Raw genomic sequence first — 23,344 nt, forward strand, 5'->3', positions numbered from 1 at the left:
TTTCATCCGGTGTTCCTTTTGGGATCTCTGCATGATGTAACTCGTGCGTTCTTCCCTCGATTTTTTTCAGAGGACTTTCTTGGCTTTTCTCCAAAACTGTTTTCAGTATTTCTTGCAATTATCCTCCTGAACTCTTCCCGCAATCCTTAGTGTGGTTTTGGGTGTTTCCTTTTGGATTTTAAGCAGTTGCTTCCAGAGTTCTTATAGGATTGTTGTAATGTGTTTTACACGGAACATTTCCTCGAATAACTAAAGAAATTCTCTGTAAGAAATTCTCGAAGAAGTATCGGAAGGAATCCTGGTTAAATCTATCTTGCAAGTCCAGGAACAGAGATTTCTTCAAAGTATTAGGAAAATTCCGGGAAGAACACTAAAAACCTCCAAGAGAAATGCTAAAAGGAACTAGGCAAGATATCTAGCGAGCATTTGCAAAAGACATCCCTAGATCTTTTTTGGAAAAATCCCTGGAAGAACTTCTGTAAAAACCTTATGAAAATCCCGGGATGAACTGTCGAAGCTCCCACGCTAAACTGTAGATGCATACCGGAAAACCCTCTAAAAGAAATCCCGGGAGGTTCTCCTACAGAGACTTTGTGGAAAACTCATACGGAATGGAACTCATGCTAGGAATCTTGATAGAAACCCCAGGAACAATTTTCAAAAATTCCCGAAAAAAAAACGAAAAATATCGGACTCTGGAAGCAAATCCGAGAAATACTTTGGTAAGAATCTAGAGTGAAGCTTCTGAAGAAATTAAGAAAAAAAAAAAACTCCGGGAAATTACCGGGGAAAGTCCCAGATAAGAAATAGGTTTGGGAGAAATCACGACCCCAGCGAAGAGTTTTAAGAATTAATCTTGGAAAAAAAAATCAAGAAAGAATCCTGGAAGCATGGCGGGATAAAGCTTCAGAGGAACTTCAAGATGAATTTGAACAGGTTTGCAAGTTAACACCTTAAAAAAGATCTCCAAAGGAAATTCTAAACCCTGAAAGAGTACTAGAGATCACAGATTCATTTAGATGCTAAACAATCAATTTATCCTTTGATTGCTTGAAAAAATAAATTCCATGCTCAATAGCTTACAGTAAAAAAAATCCCAAAATCGTGTCTTGCACTATGAATCGAGGTGAGCTCAAAATTGTGACGTCCTGGGGCAAATCTAGGCCTAGATTGGGGACCCAAAATCTGTTGGAGCCACACAAGCTTCCTTTATGAGATAACCAACTTTTGTTTCGCTTTTGTCTTATTGGTAAACTCAGTCAAATAATTCTGATGGTAGATGCTCGCATTTAGTACGGAACTAAAGTAAATGAACTTTCGTTGCACCTCGAAATTATTTCTGTCTCTCGTAACATTGCTGTCAAGGCAAGCCCGTGCACTTCCAGTTTCCTTCAAGAAATACTCTGTGGATCTTCCGGAAATATATTCAGGAATTCCTTCATAATTACTTTCACAAATTCCTCCAGAAATTCCCTGAATTTTTTATGAAATTCCTCCGGGAATTCATCCAGGAATTTCTCCGAAGGTTTCTCCAGGAACTCCAGGGCTTTTGCCAGGAATTCCTGCAGGAATTCTATCACGAATTCCTGCTGGAATTTCTTTGAAACTTCTTCCTGTAATTCCTCCGGGGATTCCTCCAAAAATTCCTCCGATGATTTCTCCAGAGATTCCTCCAAAAAATCCTCCAGGGAGTCTTGCAGAAGTTCCTTTGAGGATTCAACCAGGAATTCTTTTGGGGATTCCTCCAGAAATTCCTTCAAGGGTCCTTCCAGAAATTTTGAAGGAATTTTAGGAAGAGTTCGTGACGGGATTCATGGAGGAATTTCTTAAAGAATTCCTGGGGGAATTCCTGGAAAAAATCCTGAAAGAAATCTTGGAGGAATCCCCGGAGGAATTTCTGGAGGAATCCTCGAAGGATTTTCCGGAAGAGGTCTTGGAGGAATTCCTGGCAGGTATCCTGGAAGAAATCTTGGAGAAATCCATTGAGAAATTTCTGAAAGAGTTCATGAAAGAATTCCTTGAAGACTTCCTTGTGGAATACCTGGAGGAATTCTTGGAAGATTTCCTGGAAGAATCGCCGAAGGAAGGAAAAAACTCCGATGGAATAATCGAAGGAATTCAAGGTGGAATCCCCAGAGGAATTCCTGAAAGAATTTCCGAAGAAATTCTTGCACAAATACCCGGAGGAATACCTAGAGGAATTTCTAAAAAAAAATCCTGGAGAAGTTCGTATAGGAATCTTTGGAGAAATTACTGGAAGAATCCCCGAAGTAATTCCTGGAGAAATCCCCGAAGGATTTTCTGAAGGAATTCCAAAGAGAATATCTGGAGAAATTCTGTGAGGACTTCCTGGAGGAGTGCACGGATTAATTCCTGGAGGAATTCCCAAAGGAATTCCTGGAACAATCTCCGATGGAGTTCCTGGAGGAATCCCTGAAAGAACTCTTGGAGAAATCTGTAATGGAATAACTGGAGGAGTCCCCGGAAGAATTCCTGGAGGAACTTTTTTTTTCTATGATGCCTAATTCCAATAACTTCAACTCCTTTGATGCAAAGAAAATCAATTAGTTTGAATATCATATAATTAAATATCCATCTATCTACAATGGAGTTCCCAACGCGATATAAATACATTGAAATTTTTATCGTTATGTGACCGGCAAACGTTTTGCTTTTTTCTACACCGTGTATTTTAAATGGGTGCTGGGTACCCGGGTACCCTGCCGGCCACATAAGGGTTAATGAAGAAAATAACTGGATGGGTTTTCTATATTTATCTAATTTATTGCATAAAATAGTAAAAGGAAAATCAGGTGGAGTGAGAATCGAACCCACACTTCATGACGTGACAGTCCATCACCTTGTCACAGCTCTCGTCGAAATTCAAATGAGCTGAACAGCTGACTCAAAATTCTTCCTCAGTTTTCTATAGCGTCCATCGTGTTGCGTCCAGTCTGGTCGGTTTTCCAGGAAAGCTGTTCTCGTCCTTGTTCATGGCTCAGTGCGGTCGATACTACCGTACGCCACTATGAAGTCGATGAGCAGGTGATGCGTGTGGGCCTGGTGTACACGGCATTTCTGGAGGATTCGCCGTATAGTAACGATCTTGACCGTTGTCAATACTTCCCACGAAGTCTTTCAAACTTTCCATGAACTCATACGTTTAAGGTGTTAGGCGACGGAAGATGATCTTGAATCGCCAGGTGCCAAACATGGTGATTACCTGAAAGTTTTCACATACTAAAAGGTCTGTGGGGTACATGAACCCTTCCATTCACTTATCCGGTAACTGTTTTTGTGTTCTGCCGGGTACCATGCTGCAGCATTACCGCTCGCACTACGTTCTTCTGTTCCAATAACACCCTGAACTTCTCTTCGAACTCTGATCAACACACCCGAAAGTGGTTGTTCAGATACTTTCGGCTGCTCTACATAAATCCCAGTACGAGCTGGAACGCAGACAATTTCGTGCGATAACACCAACTCATGATTTAGTGCTTACGAAAATCCATCATTTATTTGTTTCAGTCCCGTCTAAGTCATACTGAGACCACCGTTGGCACCGTGAATCCATCGTATACTTCGAGACAGTCACGTCAATCAGTTCTAGGTCATTCTTGCTAGTCGTTGCGTTGGTTGCTAAACTTTCCATTCGTCAATAACTTTCAAAGTTTCTCTTCGTTATCCATCGTCAATGGGTGTAGAGTAGAGATTCGGATCGTCTTTTACGTCGTCAGACGTACGTATCTTACGTAATTTGCATCCAAGGTCTTTTCCACTCCAGAAGAGCGAGAATGACCCGAATAAAGCAAGAACTCCTCCGCGCAGTTATAGAGCGTCATCGAACGCACAGACAATGATTGGTCAATAATTTGATTCATCCGGACCAAATAACCGGCTGACTGGACTGGACTGACGACTGGCCGGCAGTTGACTGACCGGGCGATGCGTAAGTAAAATTATAGGAATAGGAAAATTATCGCTCTTATAGATAAAGCGAGAGATCCAGTTGTGCCGGGGAAGATTGAATGATGATAGGGTTTAGCCTACGCAGGGACTTACAGCAACGAAGAATCAATTTGTATTGACCTCCTTTGAGAAGAGTAAAGTTCAGTGCGCGTACGCACAGAGGGTGAACAACACACTCTTGGGTACAAATTGTTTGTCATTATGACGGGCTTGTAAAACAATAAATACTATTTTCGGGAAGTATTGTTTGCATTATTAGTTAAGGTAAAACTAGGCCGCTGCGTTGCTTTCAAACCTTGAGTACTGTGTTTTGTTTCTAACGGTCTACGGATCCAAACATGTTGTGTTCAAATCCAGTTATGCCTTGTCATCAATCAACTCAGTTGTTTTTTTTTATTTCTGAACGCTCGGCTGTCATTCTTCAATTTTGGCAAATGAGCTGAAACGTAATGTACTATGACTGGCAATTGCGAAATTTCCCGCCATGGACTATTAGATATCGGCAAAAGAAAGCTATCTTTCACTTCGAGGCAATCTTCTTTTGCTAAACGTAGAGAAGAGAGTGCGATTACCACCGCGAAGTTCAACCGTTTCCCGTGGAGTCCGGCCCAGTTTAACTCACAGCGGGAAGATTCACCTCAACATCATAAATCAAATCCGCAGTGTTTTACTAATGGGTTCAATTCTGGTCCGATCGATTGTCGGATCGCTTTGTTTCCACTGTGGGATTCATACTGTACTGTTAGAGACCATGTTGACATTTACAGTAAACATGGAGAAATCCTGATGTCTTTAGAACCGTCGTACTTCATCGAATTCACCAAGACCCCCCAATGAATGTACCGTTACAGTTAAAAGCTGTTTAATATCTTGCATTTCTTGAATGACTGGGCAGGATCTCCTGACATCTCAATATCAAATTATGACGTACGGATAAAAAGGAATGGACAACGCAGGAGAAAAAAAAACAGCACACTTAAGAATTCAATCCCCGCGACCGTCTTCCACTCTCCCGCACGCTGGCTGACCAATGCGTTCTGAGTGATCATTACTTTTCCTGTGCTGCTGCTGCTGCTTTGTGCTTCCCATTTTGGCTTGCGTTGCGAAGGAACCAAATGCGCGGAGGACGGCCTCTTACTTTTCCGCAGCGCGCTTTTTATTTTATATATTCAACACGAACGACCTTGCCTGGATCATTATTCTCATTTTACGTTTGCCTCTCTTTTATGGATGCTTTTTCTTGAGTCTTTAGATGCGTTCTGCGTTAGTCCGCGTTTTCTTCGCAGTGCTTTTTTTTCCTGCGGTATGGTATTGCATGTTCTTTTGTTGGCTCTTTATGCTGCTACATTTTTATGATGTTTCATTTTCATACTCGGTTTTGACCATTCGGGAGGAACATTTACAAGCTGAACTTGACTTTCAATCAGTTTTGGTGTAGTCATTTGTTCATTTCCTGCTTAACATGATATGGAATGTTTTTGTATCAGTATAGGGGATTTTTTTTATTACCGTACGGGTTTGGGTCAAAGGGTCTCAAATTTTCATGAAACTTTTTCACAGACAGGGTCAATAGATATATGAATAAAAAAAAACCAGGGCCGCCTATTTTTCCGGATAACTCAGGTGGAATTTTTTGTTTTTTCCCTGACACTACTTACTTGAAAAAATCACAACACAAGAACGTAGCACCGTAGAAACAAAGTTTTTTTTTTCGAGAAAATGGATGCAAATTTTCTCAGAAATCCAAAAAAAATAACTTGGTAAAAGTTTTCCACAAATTTTTCCACAGTTGAGAAAATTCGTAAAGAAAAACCATAAGAGCTATGCCCAAATTTTCAAAAGCATATTTTCGAGAAGGTAGTTTTATAAGCCCTAATCGCTGAAATAGTTGGAATGCACTTTTTTTTGTTTTTGTTTTTGTTTATGGAAAATGTGCCAAATGTGCCATATAAGCCTTTACTTTAAAAAATAATAACTCAATGACGAAGCAAAGTTTTTTTTTTATGAAAATGAAAGCAAATTTTCTCATGAATAAAAAAAAACGAGCTAGAAAAAGTTTTCCACAAAATTTTTCACAATTGAGAAAATTCATAAAGAAGAGCCGGAAAAAATATGTTCGAACTCGCGAAAAAATATGCAATAAAATATTTTTGAGAAGGTAATGTTATGAGCTTCAATCGCTGAAATGTTTGGCATGCACTTTTTTGTTCCTGAATTACGGCCAGTTTTGTAAAAAATGACCATATAAGCCTATATTATTAAAATTAAGAAAATGTTAAAATTAAGAAAAATCATGGCCGCTTATTTTCCCGAAAAACTCAGGTGGAAATTTTGGTTTTTGACTCACTTTGAACAATCATAACTCAAGAACGAAGCACCCTAGAAACAAAGTTTTTTTAGGAAAATGAAAGCAAATTTTCCCAGTAATCCAAAAAAAAACTGGAAAAAGTTTTCCACATTTTTTTTTGCAGTTGAGAAAATTCGCAAAGAAAAGCTGGAAAAACTATGCCCGAACTCATTTTCACAAAATGGGCTACAACTCAAAAACGAGAAAAAAAGTGCATTCCAATAATTTCAGCGATTAAAGCTTATAAAATTACGTTCTCGAAAATATTTTTTTGAAAATTTTCCACGAGTTCAGGCATAGTTTTCCGGCTTTTATTTATGAATTTTCTTAACGGTGGAAAATTATTTGGAATTTTTTTCCACATCATATTTGTTTGGATTCATGAGAAAGTTTGCTTTAATTTTCTTGAAAAAAATTTCGATTTCTACGGAGTTTCTTGAGTTTTGATTTTTAAAAGTAAGTAGTGTCAGAGAAAAACGAAAAATTTCCACCAGAGTTTTCCGAGGAAATAGGTGACACTGATTTTTTCTCATTTTTTTTATTCATATATCCTTGATCCCTGCATGTAAAAAAAATCATGCAAATATGAGACCCTTCGGCCCAATTTGTACGATAATAAAAAAAAAATCCCCTTTATTAACGTGTTACAACACAAGCAATAACTGCTCATTGGGACTGCCGTATTATTTATAACACAGTGACGCATTTGGCAACCAAAACCTCTTCACTGTGCAGACATAATTTATACAACAATTCTGACAGATTCCTTCTCAGGATTGAAGAAGAATATATCTTAAAATTCTGGAAAAAGACTTCTCATTATTTTTGAGCGAAACCTTGGGCTGATACAGATTTAATTTTGACTTTTTGTCTCCTTCCCCTTCGAAATTATTTGGCTAGATTTTGCATTTTGTGGGGGCAGATGTAAAAGATTTATCAAAGTTCCAGTCTTTGTTAAAAGTTCTTTAACAATTCCGAGGAGTTTTCAATATTTTTCAAGATAAATGCTTTATTATTTTAATCCCTCCCTCGACTAGTCCCAGAGTGGTGGGACAAAAAGTACAATAAATATTTGTAACGGCCTTATTATGGTATGAGACAGAGGTTCCCAAACCTTTTGCTATCGCGGTGCATTTTGCAACTTTCAAAAATGTCGCGGCGCACCAATATCATTATTTTAAAACAGTTTGAATCTGTTTAAATTACATGCAATAATTGAAGAATTTTAAATAGTTCCATGTTTTTTTTAAATACAAATTTAATTCAAATATTTGTTAGATTTCATATGCCAAATTTATTTATGGCTTAAATTAAATAAATATGATAAAAACTTCTCCAACCAAACTAAGCTGCTGATTCCTAATACTTTAACCAAAAACTTTGGCAATTCCAGGTATATTGAAATGAATTTATGATATATTATGAAAATTTTAGATTTCTGTGGGATTTACGAAACTTTTAAAGTTGGATAGCTAAAAGTCAAAATCACATCGAGCTATGTTAGAAAAATAAAATGTTCGATTTGAAATATGATTTAGACATTCTCGTCTACCCGGGATGGCGAAAATTATTCTGTGAAGACCTTTAAATAGATTTTTGAAATATTTACTTTTTATTACAAGCTGTTGGTAGAATCGAAAGCTCAGTTCAGTTGAGCTTGCAAATCCAAAAAAATGTAAAGAGGATACCTAAAATTCCATAGAATATTGGAAGACTGGGATAATTTTTGGAAAAATGCCGTGAAACAACACTTCTAAGATCCATCAAGCAAAAAAGGACGTTCTCAAATTAAATTATATATTTTGTTTGTTTTGGCTCAAGAGCCCGCGGCGCTGTGGCGCACAGTTTGGGAAGCACTGGTCTAAGAAGATTCTCTATGATTTTTGCGGTAATCACTCGCAGAATTCTGGAGGAAAGTATCTCGTGATTCTGGGAGAATCTCTTACTTAGTATTCTGCGGTATCTGTGGGAATACCTCTTAGAATTCTGAAGAAATTTTCTTTGCAACAATTTCACTCAAGTTTGACGTTGGTTGTGTAAGAATCATTCTCAGCATTTCAGAGGATTAAAGGGAAGGATTCTGAGGAAAATTTCCTCAGAAAGCTGGAGGAATCTTTACCATGATTCAAGGACAATCACTTCCAGAATTTATGGAGAATCTCTCACAAGATTTTGGACAGATTTCTGTGGAGAAATTTGGGGAAACCTCTTATAAGATGCCAGGAGAATCCCTTGGGAATATTCCTATGCAATCTCATAAATGAAAGAAGACCCAGGAATCCAGATCTCTTTGAAACTGGGAGTACCAAGATTGGCAAAACATATATTCGGGTGGAAATACTTCAGTCGACTCGATATTTCCGGAAGAACTGAAAATCAATAAGTAACATAGAAGTGCATTATTTGTAAAGAATATCTCACAAAGATGTACATAACATTGCCCAAACCTTCGCAAAACTTCGCCTTTTTTGTCTACTTATCTGATTGTGAATGCCTAGTTACGGCCGAAGGTCAAAATAAATTCAATTTGCATGATTGGTGGAATTCCCACCGGTTATCGCGATAGGAGATTGCACTTTGATTAATCCCCCGAAATTCCCGGAAAGCATCAATTTGCAGATTACTCACATCTCCACTTCTGGCGGCAGGAGGCTAGAACATCATCATCATCCAGCCAGCATCCGAAAATGAGCATCTAATTGACCTCCCCAATCCGTGTACGTCAGGTATCCCACACTTTCCGCCGGCGCAGCGATGGATGAACGTTCTCCCGAAAACGGAATTGGCCACTTTTCTACTCTCCGTTTCTGTGTGTTCATTGAAGAAAAAAGAGGCTGATCAGCATTGATGCTAGAAAAGTGCGCGCTGCTAATGACCGACGACCTTGGGCGAGAAAAAGTGTGGGGAGATTTTCGATCGACCGACGAGCTTCCGGCCTACACGTAGCAGCCACCGCGTACCCAGTTTCAACGAGTTCTCGTTCGTACGCCTGCACTGCATCGCTCGCCTCTACTTAATCAGCCAACGCGCGAGCGATCCACCATACCGATTAAATAATGGAAGGAGGGAAAAAACCACGAGAGGAAATCCTGCAGCTACCGCGCGGCACTTCCAATGGTAATGAGCTCTTATTTTTTTCGGGAAGTTCGATCCAAAATTGTAACTTGAAACTTTTCCTCCGCCGCCGCAACGTGAGCGCATACAATTGAATTACAGGTCACGTGCAACGCAGCCAAAGATGACGACGTGTACGGTCCGAAAGCCCCGAAAAGTGCCAATAAATTGCAGGGTTCAGCTTACATACGGCGGTGGCGGTGGCAGCACAGGGTTGCATCATTTGACGATTGGCCGGTTGGCTGCTGCTGCGAAAAGGGATGATTCGGTGGAAAACAATGCACAGTGGTCCACGAATCAGATTTACGAGGAAAGATGCATGCAGCGCCTTCAAATGATATTTTAGACAAATATGGTCTTCTACAAAGTTGTTTCTAAAAATAAGGCCATTTTTTCAATATACATGAAAATTAGGGTGGCCCATATTTTCAAAGAAATTGGTAACCAAACTTTTTTATTTGCAAGAATAACTGTATACATTCTTCGGAGAAGTTGTAGATCTATCAATTTTGAGCAAGTTTGCTGAAGACACTTTTTATGTAGCTTTAAAATTGACCGATCTAGAGGTATTTTTCTGAATAAGCTTAGGGTGGTTCAAGAAAAACCGGTTTTCTGGCGTTAACTTTTTCAGTTTCGATTTTTCATCAAAGTCGCCCAAGAAACACTTGTAGAGCATTTGAAGGCGCGTCGTTTCGTGCGCTGAGATGATCGTTATCTCTTTTGGTTCAAAAGTTATAGGCATTTTTCGTAAAAAATCATAGTTTTTTAAAAAGGTGTTAAGACGGGTTGGGGCAAACATAAAAAATATCTTTTGCCCGCATTCAAAAGAAGAAATGTTGTTATAAAACGTATCAAAAAATTAGAGGGGTGTTATTTTTGTAACTCAAGTGAAAAATACTTGAAAAGTGCCTATTTTTTCTAGAAAATCATCAATATCTTTTGAACGGAATGACGTAGCAACATTTTCAGCGCACGAAAATGCGCGTTTTTGGAAGCTCTGAAAGTGGTTCTTAGGCGACTTTAACGAGAAATTTGAAACAAAAAAGATAAAGCAATAAAACGATTTGTTCTAGCGTCACCCTATGAAAACTATGGGAAAATGCTTCAAATTTGGTCAAAACAGTTTAAACCCTTTATCTTTTTTGTTTCAAATTTCTCATCAAAGTTGTCTAAGAACCAGTTTTAGAGCTTTAAAAAACGCACATTTTCGTGCGCTGAAAATGTTGCTACGTCATTCCGTTCAAAAGATATTGATGATTTTCTAGAAAAAATAGGCACTTTTCAAGTATTTTTCACTTGAGTTACAAAAATAACACCCCTCTAATTTTTTGATATGTTTTATAACAACATTTCTTCTTTTGAATGCGGGCAAAAGATATTTTTTATGTTTGCCCCAACCCGTCTTAACACCTTTTTAAAAAACTATGATTTTTTACGAAAAATGCCTATAACTTTTGAACCAAAAGAGATAACGATCATCTCAGCGCACGAAACGACGCGTCTTCAAATGCTCTACAAGTGTTTCTTGGGCGACTTTGATGAAAAATCGAAACTGAAAAAGTTAACGCCAGAAAACCGGTTTTTCTTGAACCACCCTAAGCTTATTCAGAAAAATACCTCTAGATCGGTCAATTTTAAAGCTACATAAAAAGTGTCTTCAGCAAACTTGCTCAAAATTGATAGATCTACAACTTCTCCGAAGAATGTATACAGTTATTCTTGCAAATAAAAAAGTTTGGTTACCAATTTCTTTGAAAATATGGACCACCCTAATTTTCATGTATATTGAAAAAAGGGCCTTATTTTTAGGAACAACTTTGTAGAAGACCATATTTGTCTAAAAAATCATTTGAAGGCGCTGCATGCATCTTTCCTCATAAATCTGGTTCGTGGACCATTGTGCAATGCTGCTGCCGCCGCCAAGTCGTAAGAAGCCGAAAGTGAACGGACGTTTCTGGTTGCGCAATCCCGCCGAGATGTGATGGGGTGAAGGTTCGCTCTTTTCGATATATTTAAATACGGTCAAAACTAATCCATTTTTTTTGTCGGGGATGCGGGTGAAAGATGGTGAATGTGGAGCACGATGACACGGCTAGAAATGGCAAAAGTGAAGTACTGTTTATCGAAGGATTTGTGTTTTGCTGTTTTAATGACCAATATAACAAAAGAAAGCACATGAGTGCGACAAACAATACATAAATGAATTGAAAACGAATCATATGATTCAAAATATAAAACTAATTGAAAATGAGAAGGCAGACGAAAAAAGACTGTAAAGAAGAAGTTTGAAGACAGAATATTAAACAAAGACGATACCAGAAGAAAGAAAGAAACAAGAAATACGAAAAGAGATAGATAAAAATCAGAAAAAAATAAAAAATAGAAAGAAATAGACAGAAAAATTAAAGTAAGAAATATCTAGAGATCCGTCAAACGAAGCTTGCTGAAAATGTAAATTAATGTTATTTGCAAGTGATCAAGCAGCAAATGGCATTTCAGTCTTGTTGCCGGTTGGATAATCAGATTTGTGCTCTTGAAAATCATAATAAAACTAAAGGCGACCATGGATTCTAACAATCTAAGCACACGATGACTAAAATAAGTAGGTATATATCTGTTACTGCTGGGCTGATTTTCAAAACTTTTAAATCGAAATGTTCTGCAATAATTCTAGTTTCTGCATCTAGAACAAAAATGTCATTGCCCATGATTTCTCGGCTAGGTGGCACCTCTGGGGAAGTGGGTAATGTTTAATTAGTTTTGAAGTTTGTCTTGCAACATGTAAACTTCTCAAATATATTTTTTGTTTGAGATCATTTCAGAAATCTCTCAGTATTTTTCCCTAGATTAATTACAAATAAAAAACAGAATATATCTAAGATTTCTCCAACTATTCCTGTTGCAATTCCTACTGGAATTGCCTCAGAGATGTTTTCAAAAATTTCAGAAAAAAAAATAATTCAAAGATTCCTCAAGAAGGCCCTTTTTTTATTGCTCAAAGAGGTGTGGGAATTCCAACTAGGATTTCTCCTGAAGTTTCTTCTGAAATTTTGAAAGGAGCTTCTGAAGAGATCCAAAAAAAAATTTGAAGAAATTTCAGTGATTTTGAAGGAATTTATACATATAGGAAATTCAAAATAAATTTCAGAAGTGAGTTTTTAAAAAATCAAAATAAACAGTATCTACTTATAAATAAGTGATTAGAAAAATAACTAAATTTTTTAAGAATTTCTATAGAATCCTCAGGAATAACCGCATAAGAAACTTCTGAAGAGATTTCAGGAAGAATTCCTGAGAAAAGCTCAGAAGGATCTTCAAGCCTTTCTCATAGGAATCCTTTCAAGATCCCTTTGAGTTTTTTTAAAGAAATACTTGAATCTAAGAAGGATCTTCAGAAAGAACATACACAGGACCTACTGGAGAAATTCCAAAAGAAGGTTCAGAAACAATTTCAGAAGAAAATCCAGTAGAAAACGCAAAACGATCTCCTTGAGAATTGAATTTCCGCCTGAAAGAAGCATTTTCTGGACGAACTCCTGACGAAATGTGTACAAGACTTAAAGAAGTATCCTGAAGAAATGAAGATAACTTATTCAGAAATACTAGAAACCCCAGAAGAAATATCTTTAGGAATGCTAGAATAAATTCTTTAAAAACAAAATCATAGTTTGGAAAATGAAACAAAATCTCATTAGCAATCCCAGGAAGAGCACCAAAATAAAGTTCAGCGGAATCCCAGAGAGAGCTTTTTTGGAATTTAATACATCTGAAGGACTCACAGAAGGAATTTGAATAAACAAAACCGAACTGTAGAAGAAATACTAGAAGCAAATTCAGAAGGTTCCCGTGGAAAAAAATGAGGAATAGCAGCACCAACTCCTGGAGACATTTCAGAAGGATGTAATAAAAAATGATCGAAATGTTGTTTTGCATACTCATAAAATTTGAAATAGCGGTTGGTGTGAGTGCGTGCTGCAAAATTTAGTTTCATTTGCTCGGTTCAGTCGTCAGCAAATCATCATGATGACTGATGTAGTTGCATGTGCTCCGGTGGACGTCAAGATGGATCTCAATGGGTGAGCTCGTCCATATTATTGTCAAACATTCATGTTTGGATTCATACTACATTTTCTAGAATTGATTTACACTTTTCCTGTTGATGTTTGTTTTTTTTTTATTCTTCAATCACTTAACCTTATTTACAGCTCTATTGTCCACCAGGGCACTGCGTGAGGGAGTCCAATTGGAAGCTGTACATACACTTTGTATAGCGCCTAAATGTATTCTATTCTAATTGTACTACATCGAACTGGTTGCCGTTGCGCTGCTTCCACTTTCTTCCCTATCATGGTAGAATAATGAGCACGAGGATGTTGATGTGTGGCTGTTGGTTGTTCCTGTTTCCAATCCGATTGGGGGTCCATTATGGGTTGCCGTTCGCCGATGTCCAAGTATCCGGGTTCATTTGAGCCATGGGCTCAGAAGAGGGTCAGTGTCAGCTGCTCTCAGGGCGAAAGAGCAACTGACGAAAGTGCCGGGGCTGGGATCGAACCCATGACCATCTGCTTAAGAAGCAAACGTGTAGCCACTACGCCACGGGCCCCGGCTTTACAGCAGTGTTTATGTGTACAAAAAATTACCAAAATCTCTAGGTTGAATTTTAGAAAATTGCTAAAGTTCTGATTTTTTTTTTATGAGCTGGAAGAAAAATCAACACGATTGAAATGAAACCACTCTAGAGTGCGGTGCAGCTATGACCTCAACAGTTATCAAGCCACAGCATCTTGGCATGACATAGTTTGCCGGGACAGCTTGTTAGTAATAAATAAGTAATAAGTGAAATTTCATAGTATAACCAGAAGAAATTCCGGGAGATAACCCCAGAAAGATGTTTGAAAGATCTTCTAGAGGAATCTCAAAAGAAAGTTTTAAGGGGATTCCAGAAAATATTCCTGAACAATCTCAGAAGGATTCTCTTCTATGGATCTGGAATCCTTTTGATGTTTTTTTTTTCAGAAATGTCTTTAAATTTTAGAAAAATCTACAGAACGAACACAGGCTGGGTATACTGTATCTATCACAGAAGAAAGTGTAGGAGCATTTCCAAAAGAAAATCCAGAAGAAAGCGCAAAACGATCTCGTTAAGAAATTAATTCCTCCAGAGAGAAAAACTTACTAGAGGAACGCCAGACGAAATGTGTGGAGGAATTGCAAAAAAACCTTCTTGCGAAAACCTGGAGTTGACTGTTTTAGAAATACCATAAGAAAAATCTTAAAGACTCTGAGAAGGAATTCTTCAAAAACAGAATCGAAATTCAAAGATTTAAACAACCAACCGGGGGAATTTCAAACGGATTTCCATGTGAAGAAGACGCTCTCGGAAGAAACACTTTGAAGAATTATAGCGGAATCTCTTCAGGAATTCCATTAGAAATATCAGGAGAAGTTCCAGAAGAAATTTAAAACAAATCTCTTTAGCAATCCCAGGAAGAGTACCAAAAGAAAGTTTAGCTGAAATTCCATATAGAACTGTTTGTGGAATTTCAAATAGATCTTCTGCAAGATTCACTGAAGGAACCCGAATAAAAAAAACGAAACGGTAGAAGAAAATCCTGGAGGATCCCCTGAAAAAAAAAATCAACATAACATGAATAAGGAATACCCGAATTAACTTCTGGAACCATTCCAAAAATATGTATTAAACAATGAACGAAATATCCTTTAATAACTTGGTTTTGCACATTCATGAAAATTGACATAGCGGTCGGTGTGAGTGCGTTTTTGTTTACTTTTTTTATTATTAACATGTATTTTAACTTCAAAGTTATTCTACACTTCATGGTGAAAGTGCGTGCAGTAAAGTGGGAAATTAAGTTCCATTTGCTCGGCTTAGTTGTCAGCATGTCATCATGATGACTGGTCTAGTTGCATGTTCTCCAGTGGACTTAAAAATGAATGTTTATGGGTGAGCTCGTTCCATATTACTTTTTAACATTCATGTTTGGATTTATACGACATTTTCAAAAATTGATCTACACTTTTCCTGTTGGTGTTTGCTATAATATTTGTTTTTGTCTATCTCTTATACATAAAACAATCTTTCACCTAATTTGTTCGGCTTGTGAGAGTCGACTTGGTTTCTGTAGGATCAAATTCGTTTTTAAGGCGAAACTGGAAGTATTTCCTAATTTTTTTGGTTTTTGACTTTTTATCAAATAATGAAGCAATATTTTCAAAATCGGTTTTCGTGCACATGTAGAGCATGGGTCAAGGTATCCTCTGATGGAAAAAGTTTTTGCAGAAACCATTTTTTTTTGTGAAATTTTATTCAAAAATAATTTCTGCAAAAACGAAAAACATTTTCCACCACGAAAAAAAAAATCAGGAGACACCTTTATCCATACTCTACATGTGTACGAAAACCGATTTTGAAAATATTGCTTCGTTATTTTATAAAAAATCAAAAAACCAGAAAGTGAGAAAATGGATCCTTTTTCGCCTAAAGTGGTGAGGATTGCACTAATAATTGTCCTGTATTAACTCTGTTTTCGCATCTATTTACATTCTCTTGCGTTTTTCATAAAATTTATTTATTTTCTTGTACAGTCCATCACTTTGAGGTGCTGGCCAAAGTATTTTGTTCCTCAATTATGTTTAAATATTTTTCCTTTAATTTTTATGATCTGTCATTATTGATGTCAGCAGAAAGTTTTGGTTCAATATCTCGATTTCATGGTAATAAAAGCAAGTAACACTGTATAATGATTCACCAGTCCTCCTAATTGCGAGGTGACGCAAGATCTCTCTTGTTACATCCTCCATCCTCCACATTTTTATTCTAAATCTTCAGGGTCTCACCATTCTTCTTAATTTTGAGGAGACACAATTGTTTGAATATGTGTTTTGTTCATGCTCACAGTTTCATGGATCTAAGTAACTGTACATCTATTTCAACTAACAAAACTCCTTCCCGTGACAACTGCGGAGGGTGGTTGACCGCAAGGACGTGGCCGGCGTCATTATTGGCACAATAAAACTAGAGCTCTCGGAACGTGTACATTAAGAATGTTGCGCGAATCCTAAGCTTCTCCTGTCTGTTCTCTTTGCAATACCACTAGCCGATCATTTTTGATTCTGTATGTGGGTATGTATGTGTTTCTGTGCACAAAAAAGTTCACTCACTTTAAGGGCACTTTCCATTGGCCGATTTTTCGGATTATAGCCCGGATCGAACCGGAATTTTACCGCATTGTTAGCTGTTGAAAATGTTTCGGATCGGTCGAGGCGTTCTGGAGTTATGGCCATTTCAGTGATCCGGACCAGCACCAGTGGAACTGGCCGTATATAAAACTGAACAAGATCCCATCAAAAAATCAAACTGCGGCGATTTTAGTAACCTTTAGCACGGTTGACGAATTTTATGCGAAAAAGACCACTGGAGACCAGAAATTCCACGATGTCGGCCCAAAATTCAAGATGGCAGCATAATATTCAAGATGGTGGCTCCAAATTCAAGATGGCGGCTGTTCAATAGAGTTTTAGACTCTAAAACCATGCAATATGGGTCAATCTGGGATGTGGGAGATATCTGGAGTTCAAAAATGGCAACCTGAATATCCAAGATGGCAGTCTAAAATCTAAGATGGCGGCTCCAAATTCAAGATGGCAACTGTTTAATGGAGTTGTAGGTCCTGAAACCATGCAATATGGGTATATTTGGTATGGGGAAGAAGTCTGGAGTCCAAAAATGACGATTACAATATCCAAGATAGCGACCAAAATTTCCAAGATGGCGTTTCAAAATTCAAAATGACGGATGGAGTTTCAGGACTTGAAACCATGCAGTATGGGTATATTTGATATGGGGAAGAAGTCTGGACTCCAAAAATGACAAACAGAATATCCAAGATGGCGATCTGAAATCCAAGATGGCAGCTCAAAATTCAAAATGGCTTCTGTTAAATGGAGTTTTAGGCTCTAAAACCATGGTATGTGGGTATATCTGGTATTAGGAAGAAGTCTGGAGTCCAAAAATGGCGATTAAAATATCCACGATGGCGACCAAAACATCCAAGATTGCGTTTCAAAATTTAAGATAGCGACATGAACTTCAAGATGGCGGCCGTTTAATTTAGGTTTAGGCTCTTAAACCGTACAACATGGGTATATTTGGTATGGCGAAGACAACCGGAGTTCAAAACTAGCGACCAGAATATCCAAGATGGCGTCTCAAAATTCAAAATGATGTCTGTTTAATGGAGTTTTGGGCTCTTAGACAATTCAAAATGGGTATATCTGGTATGGGGAAGAAGTCTGGAGTCCTAAAAAGGCGAACAGAAATTACAAGCTGCCGGACCTTAATCCAAAATGGCGGCTCAAAATTCAAGATTGCAGCTGTTTTTCAAGAGTTGAAGGCTCAAAAATCAAAAGCCTGATTAACGATAGACCCCTGATGCCATGAAGTGGATTTCTGTTAAATGTATGAAAGTGCGATATTCATCAACATGTCACTTGAGTTGTGTTGAAATGTGTGTTTCGAAGGCACGAGAAAGGCGGCATCACCGTTAGGTGGATTAATTAGGGTTTTTATTCTTCAACCTAATTTACAGCTCTTTTTGTGCACTAGGGCACTGCGTGAGCGATTCCAATGGGGCACGTTCGGTGTAGTACTAGATTTGTAGTAATGAGCTGAATTTTAGTATGGTGAGAAGGTCGATTCTCCGTTTCTGCAATAAAATGGTACAAAAAGCGTGGGTATTATGATTCCTTGCCTAATTTGATGCTGTTTGAGCAAAACTTTGGATAACTATGTTGTTTATGTTGCAAGAAATGGAGAAAACAACAACACTGTTGCCCAAAGTTTTGCTCAAACAGCATCAAATTAGGCAAGGAATCATAATACCCACGCTTTTTGTACCATTTCATTGCACAAACGGAGAATTGACCTTCTCACCATACTAAAATTCAGCTCATTACTACAAATCTAGTACTTCACCGATCTGTCCTATTGGCAACTGCACCGAGAAAAATTTCTACTCAATGACTGAGTTGGCCTTACTCAGAAATCGAGAAATCCTTTGTTTTCTTACTCAGTTTCGGCTAAAAGTGGGACAACTCATTGGCAATGGGTTGTCCCACTTTTAATGGAAACTGAGTAAGAAAACAAAGGATTTTTCGATTTCTGAGTAAGGCCAACTCAGCCACTGAGTAGAAATTTTTCCCTGTGTGCACTTACACTTTGTACAGCGCCTAAATGTATTCTATTCTAATTCTACTACGTCTTTGCGCTGCTGTCAGTTTTTTGTCCTGTCCATGGTAGAAAGATGAGCACGAGGATGTTGATGTGTGGCTCTTGTTCCTTTTCCAGTCCGATTGGGGGTCCATTATGAGTTGCCGTTAGCCGATATCCAAGTTTCCGGGTCCGTTACAGCATACGCTCAGAAGAGGGTCAGTGTCAGCCGCTCTCAGGGGGAGAGCAACTGACGAAAAATTGCAAGTACCGGAGTTGGGATCGAACCCAAAACCATTCACTTATGAAGTGAACGTGTGTAACAAGTTGTCACTGACAACGGCGCCACAGGCCCGGTGCTCCCCAAAATATTAACCTTGATAAATTATTGTGAATATGTGTCACATAATGTGACTCACATTAGAGTTATTCCTTGGATTGCCCGCATCCATCCGATTCCCCTCTTACATCACATTTTCGTATCTCCTCATTCTAAACCATGTTTGACCCACGAGTCCCGCCATCAACAACGAAGTGACCCCTATCTGTTCGCCATCGCCGCTGCACTGACCGTCGTCACCGCGTCGCATCATCTTCCTCATCATCAATCACCGGCAACTTCACGAGTGAGGCGATGAAACGAAACATCATCGCTAACAAAATGCCAAAATAAAAACCAACCGAAGAGAAATCCGATTATTCCATTTCGGCGTAATGAACCATCACACACAAATTACCCTTATTTACTCATTTTTATTCCGCCCCCTCGTCACACCGCCACCATCATCACCGTTCTTCAACAGCATCAAATCCACTACCCTGGTCAAGTCAACCACTTCGCCTTATCCGTATACCCAATTTCCGCATACCCTCCCATCCTACCAGTTTCACAACAACTCTTTATCCGCGTGCACATTCAGCAAAATTATATTACAGCATCAAATGCGAAATTTTTCTTATCGCGTCATCCTTTCTTTTCAGTTTTGGCTGCTGCTGGTGGACTGTTTCTGGTTTTGATTTCTGTTATTTTTTCGCCTCTCTCGTGCGATTTGAGTCTGAGAAACCTTTCGGGGAGTGAAGTTATGTCATGTTAAGATAAAAATAAGTAATTATAACTATAAGAACTGATTCCATTTGTATCGAGTTCATCGAAAATAGATGGTGCTCCAAAGAGCAATCCTGTTGACAAGCTGTAAAAAAATCTGTTTTTAACTAGATAATCTTATAATCTTAGAATCTTTTTTGGAAAGATTCGACTGGGATTCTTGATAACTATGGGAGTTTTTCGGCTTTCAGTCACGGAAAAAGCGTTGATACTTCTATATCATTGCCAACGTTTCGATCCTTGGGTTGGGATCGAGCCCTGAGGAAGATTCCAACCCAAGGATCGAAACGTTGGCAATGATATAGAAGTATCAATGCTTTTTCCGTGACGAACGTCGAAAAACTCCCATACTTATAATAACAATGTTTTAGTGAAACATTTTTGATTTAGACAACCACTTAGCCCATAAATCTCGTGCAAAGGAATTCTATGCAACTTCATTCACCTGAAAGCCTTTGGACGCAAAAACCTGCAAAAGTTCATCGTGAACTCGTCCTCCGTACCCCGACATTCTCACCGCCACCATCTTCACTATTTATGCTAATAGCCAGATGCATTTCCATGCTCCTAAACGTTCGAGCATCTCTCATCGTTATGACGTGTTTGATTAATTTCTTTTTCCCTTCTCCATCTCGTTGCAGGTAAAAACCATCGTGTGCCAATCAACAGCATCCAATTATAGCACAAGCGAACCGACGCGGAACTGACTGACCGACCATTTAGCTTAGTCCATAGGGAAAGGTTAAGAGCTTCATATCCAACCAGAGAGCAGGTAGTGCGTGCTTTCGCGAACAGTAATCCCAAATGCGTGTTGGCAAACGAGCCGGGCACCACACCTCACCTCGGTATTAGATCTGACATTAATCCACATTTAGAGATTTTTCATCTTCCGAGGGCGACGTGAGCACGAGACATGCGTGCAGCTTCACACCAAACGAGCTGAAAGTGAGCTAACTCGAGCGGCGTACCGGCGGTGTGGTGGAAAGCAAATCAGATTTTCGATATTTCACGGGTAAAAGGCCACGAATGTTTTCTTGAAATTTAAATTGCTAAAAAGCATCAGGTGTAATGCTAATGGGTGCTTGTGGGCCCACATACATATGAACTTCAGATTAGAGTGAACGCTAACTAGGAATAGATTCCGGATCGATTCTCCAGTGTTGTATTTGTTAGATTGAATGAACGCAGACATGAAACACCTGGGTGTCCCAAAATCTAACGATCGGTGATCTGATTTTCCATCAATGTATTTGTTCTTGCTAGATATCGTGTGGATAAATTGGAAGTTGGGAATGGAGAAGCCTAAGTGGGTTTCGGTGCGGGGATCTCACTTTAAGTGCTAGAACTTGTTTGGGCATATGCAAAACACGGAGCGCGCTCGAATAAATTGAAAAACGACATGCGACAGGGCACTGAAGTGAACTGTTTATAGTTGACCGGTGTTACGTCGTCGTCATAAGCTGGACGAGTCATTTAAGGGACTTGTTGATTATGTTTAATGCCTTCTATCCCCCTAGCCAAGCCCCTAGCTCATATCTCCCTATAAAAAAAAGTCGAATTATACACAGGTAATGTTCATAAAGACATTATGGAGATTATAAGACATTATTATTAATCATGTCCGAGAAGACCATCAATTGAAAGCTTCAGATAGTGCTGTGTCTGTGCTTAGATGGCAGCACTGCTCAAGAAGATTCAAATATTGCTAAATATGTACATTTAAATGTCTTCAATATACCACTGTAGCATTGGGCAAATCTGTCTGAGACATCGATTTTTGTGAATCGATTCAAATCGGATCAGCAGAATCGATTCAACGATTTAATCTAATGCTTTGAATCGATAATTTCACATCGATTCGATATTATAAAATATTACAAAACTATTAAATGATTCGTTTGCTACATGTGGCTCAAGTTCATGGTATGTTTTATTTGTCTAAATAAATTAAATGTCAAATTTGAGATTGCACATCCAACATTCTACGACTCTTATTCGAAAATGGATGTAACTTTGAGACAGTGTATTCTAAAAAAAAAAAAATAATGAAATTTAATAGTTTTGAATCGAAAAAAAAAATCCCCAGAGCTCTGACAAGTATTCCCATATAATACGGTGATAAATTTTCGTAGACTACTGAGAGAAATTCCCCCAGAATCTGAAAAGAGACTTTCCAGAACTCTGAGAGGAGTTCCTCTAAAATTATTAGAGAGATTTCTCCAGATTGCTGAAAATGATGAAAGCAAGACTCTTCTGGTATCTTGGTAGGAATTATCTCTGAATTCTATTAAGGAGTCCTGAGATAAATTATTCCATATCTATGAGACGGATTTCCTCAGAGTCTCAAAAGGAATTCTCCCAGAATCATGTGACAGATTGTCTCAAAATTTTCAGAAAATCTTCCCCTTGGGATTCTCTCAAAAAATTTCAGAATCCTAAGAAGGATTTTCCCAGAATCCTTAGATGAATTCTTCCAGAATCCTGAGAGGAATTCCAATAGCGGTTCTTCCACATTTTGAGATAAATTCATCTAGAATGCTTAGAGAGCTTCTCAGAAAAAAAAGATTTTCGGAATTCCAAGACTTTTTCTTAAAAGAAACGACGCAGAATCCTGAAAAGGATAGCTTAGGACCCTATTCCACAATCCTGAGTAAGTTTCCTTCGAAATACCGGGCGGGATTACCTAAGAAGCCTGAGATATCTCTCACAGAATCCTGGGAGATAGGATTCCCTCTGAATCCTGAGAAGAATTCCTCCAGAACGCTTTTAAGTATTTTCCCAGAATTCCCATAGAATGCTGAGAACAATTCTGCCAGAATCCCGAAAGGTATTCCCCAGAATTCTACGAGTGGATTCCCCTAGAATCCTTAGAAGGATTATATGAGGGGTTCTCCCAGATTCTTCAGAGAAATATATCTAGAAACCTAAGAAGCATTTTCCCAAAAATCTAATAAGGATTCTTCTTGGAAGGGATTACGAAAACATCTGGAATGGACTTCCCTCAGCATCTTGAGAACGATTATCTGGAATACTGAGAGGTATTCCCACGTAAAACAGAATAATAACCGCAGATTCCTGAAAGACATTCCCCAAAATCTTTGAAAGGACTCCCCTAAATTCCTGAAAGGGTTTGTCCCAGAACTCTGATAATGATTCCTCTAGAATACTCAAAATGCTCAAGAGAATCTTCCCATAATCTTGTCAGTGATTTTCCCTGATTACTAAAAGGGACTCTCCCAGAAAACAGAATTCTACTGGGATTGTCGCAGAATGCTGAGAAGGATTTCTTCCAAACCCTCAGAGGAATCACAAAATCTATGCGAGAGATTCTCCAAAATCCAAATTTATCTAGAGAATTCTGCCCAGAATGTCATGAGATAAAGAATCAATTATTCTGCAAGAAAGTGCCCTAGAATCTTGAAAAATATAGCCCTAGAACCCCAAGGATTTCTCTATAATCATGAGACAAATTCCTCAAAATCTTGAAATAAATTTCCCTAGAATCCTAACGGGGATTACCTCAGAAAGTCGAATTTTCAGATAATCTTGGGAAGAATACCCACTGAATACTTTGTGATAT

General features: G+C 38.3%; 1 protein-coding gene across 1 annotated transcript in view; it reads left to right on the forward strand.

Moving 5' to 3' along the window:
• Positions 1-20,409, forward strand: part of LOC134290835 (uncharacterized) — an 86,465-nt gene extending 66,056 nt beyond the window's left edge. Inside the window, exon 5 of the mRNA XM_062858044.1 lies at positions 20,406-20,409. Within this exon, the coding sequence (XP_062714028.1) occupies positions 20,406-20,409 (4 nt within the window). The remainder of the gene's footprint in view (positions 1-20,405) is intronic.
• The last annotated feature ends 2,935 nt before the right edge of the window (positions 20,410-23,344 follow it).

This window comes from Aedes albopictus, chromosome 3 (genome assembly GCF_035046485.1).
Source record: "Aedes albopictus strain Foshan chromosome 3, AalbF5, whole genome shotgun sequence".
Taxonomy (NCBI): Eukaryota; Metazoa; Arthropoda; class Insecta; order Diptera; family Culicidae; genus Aedes; species Aedes albopictus.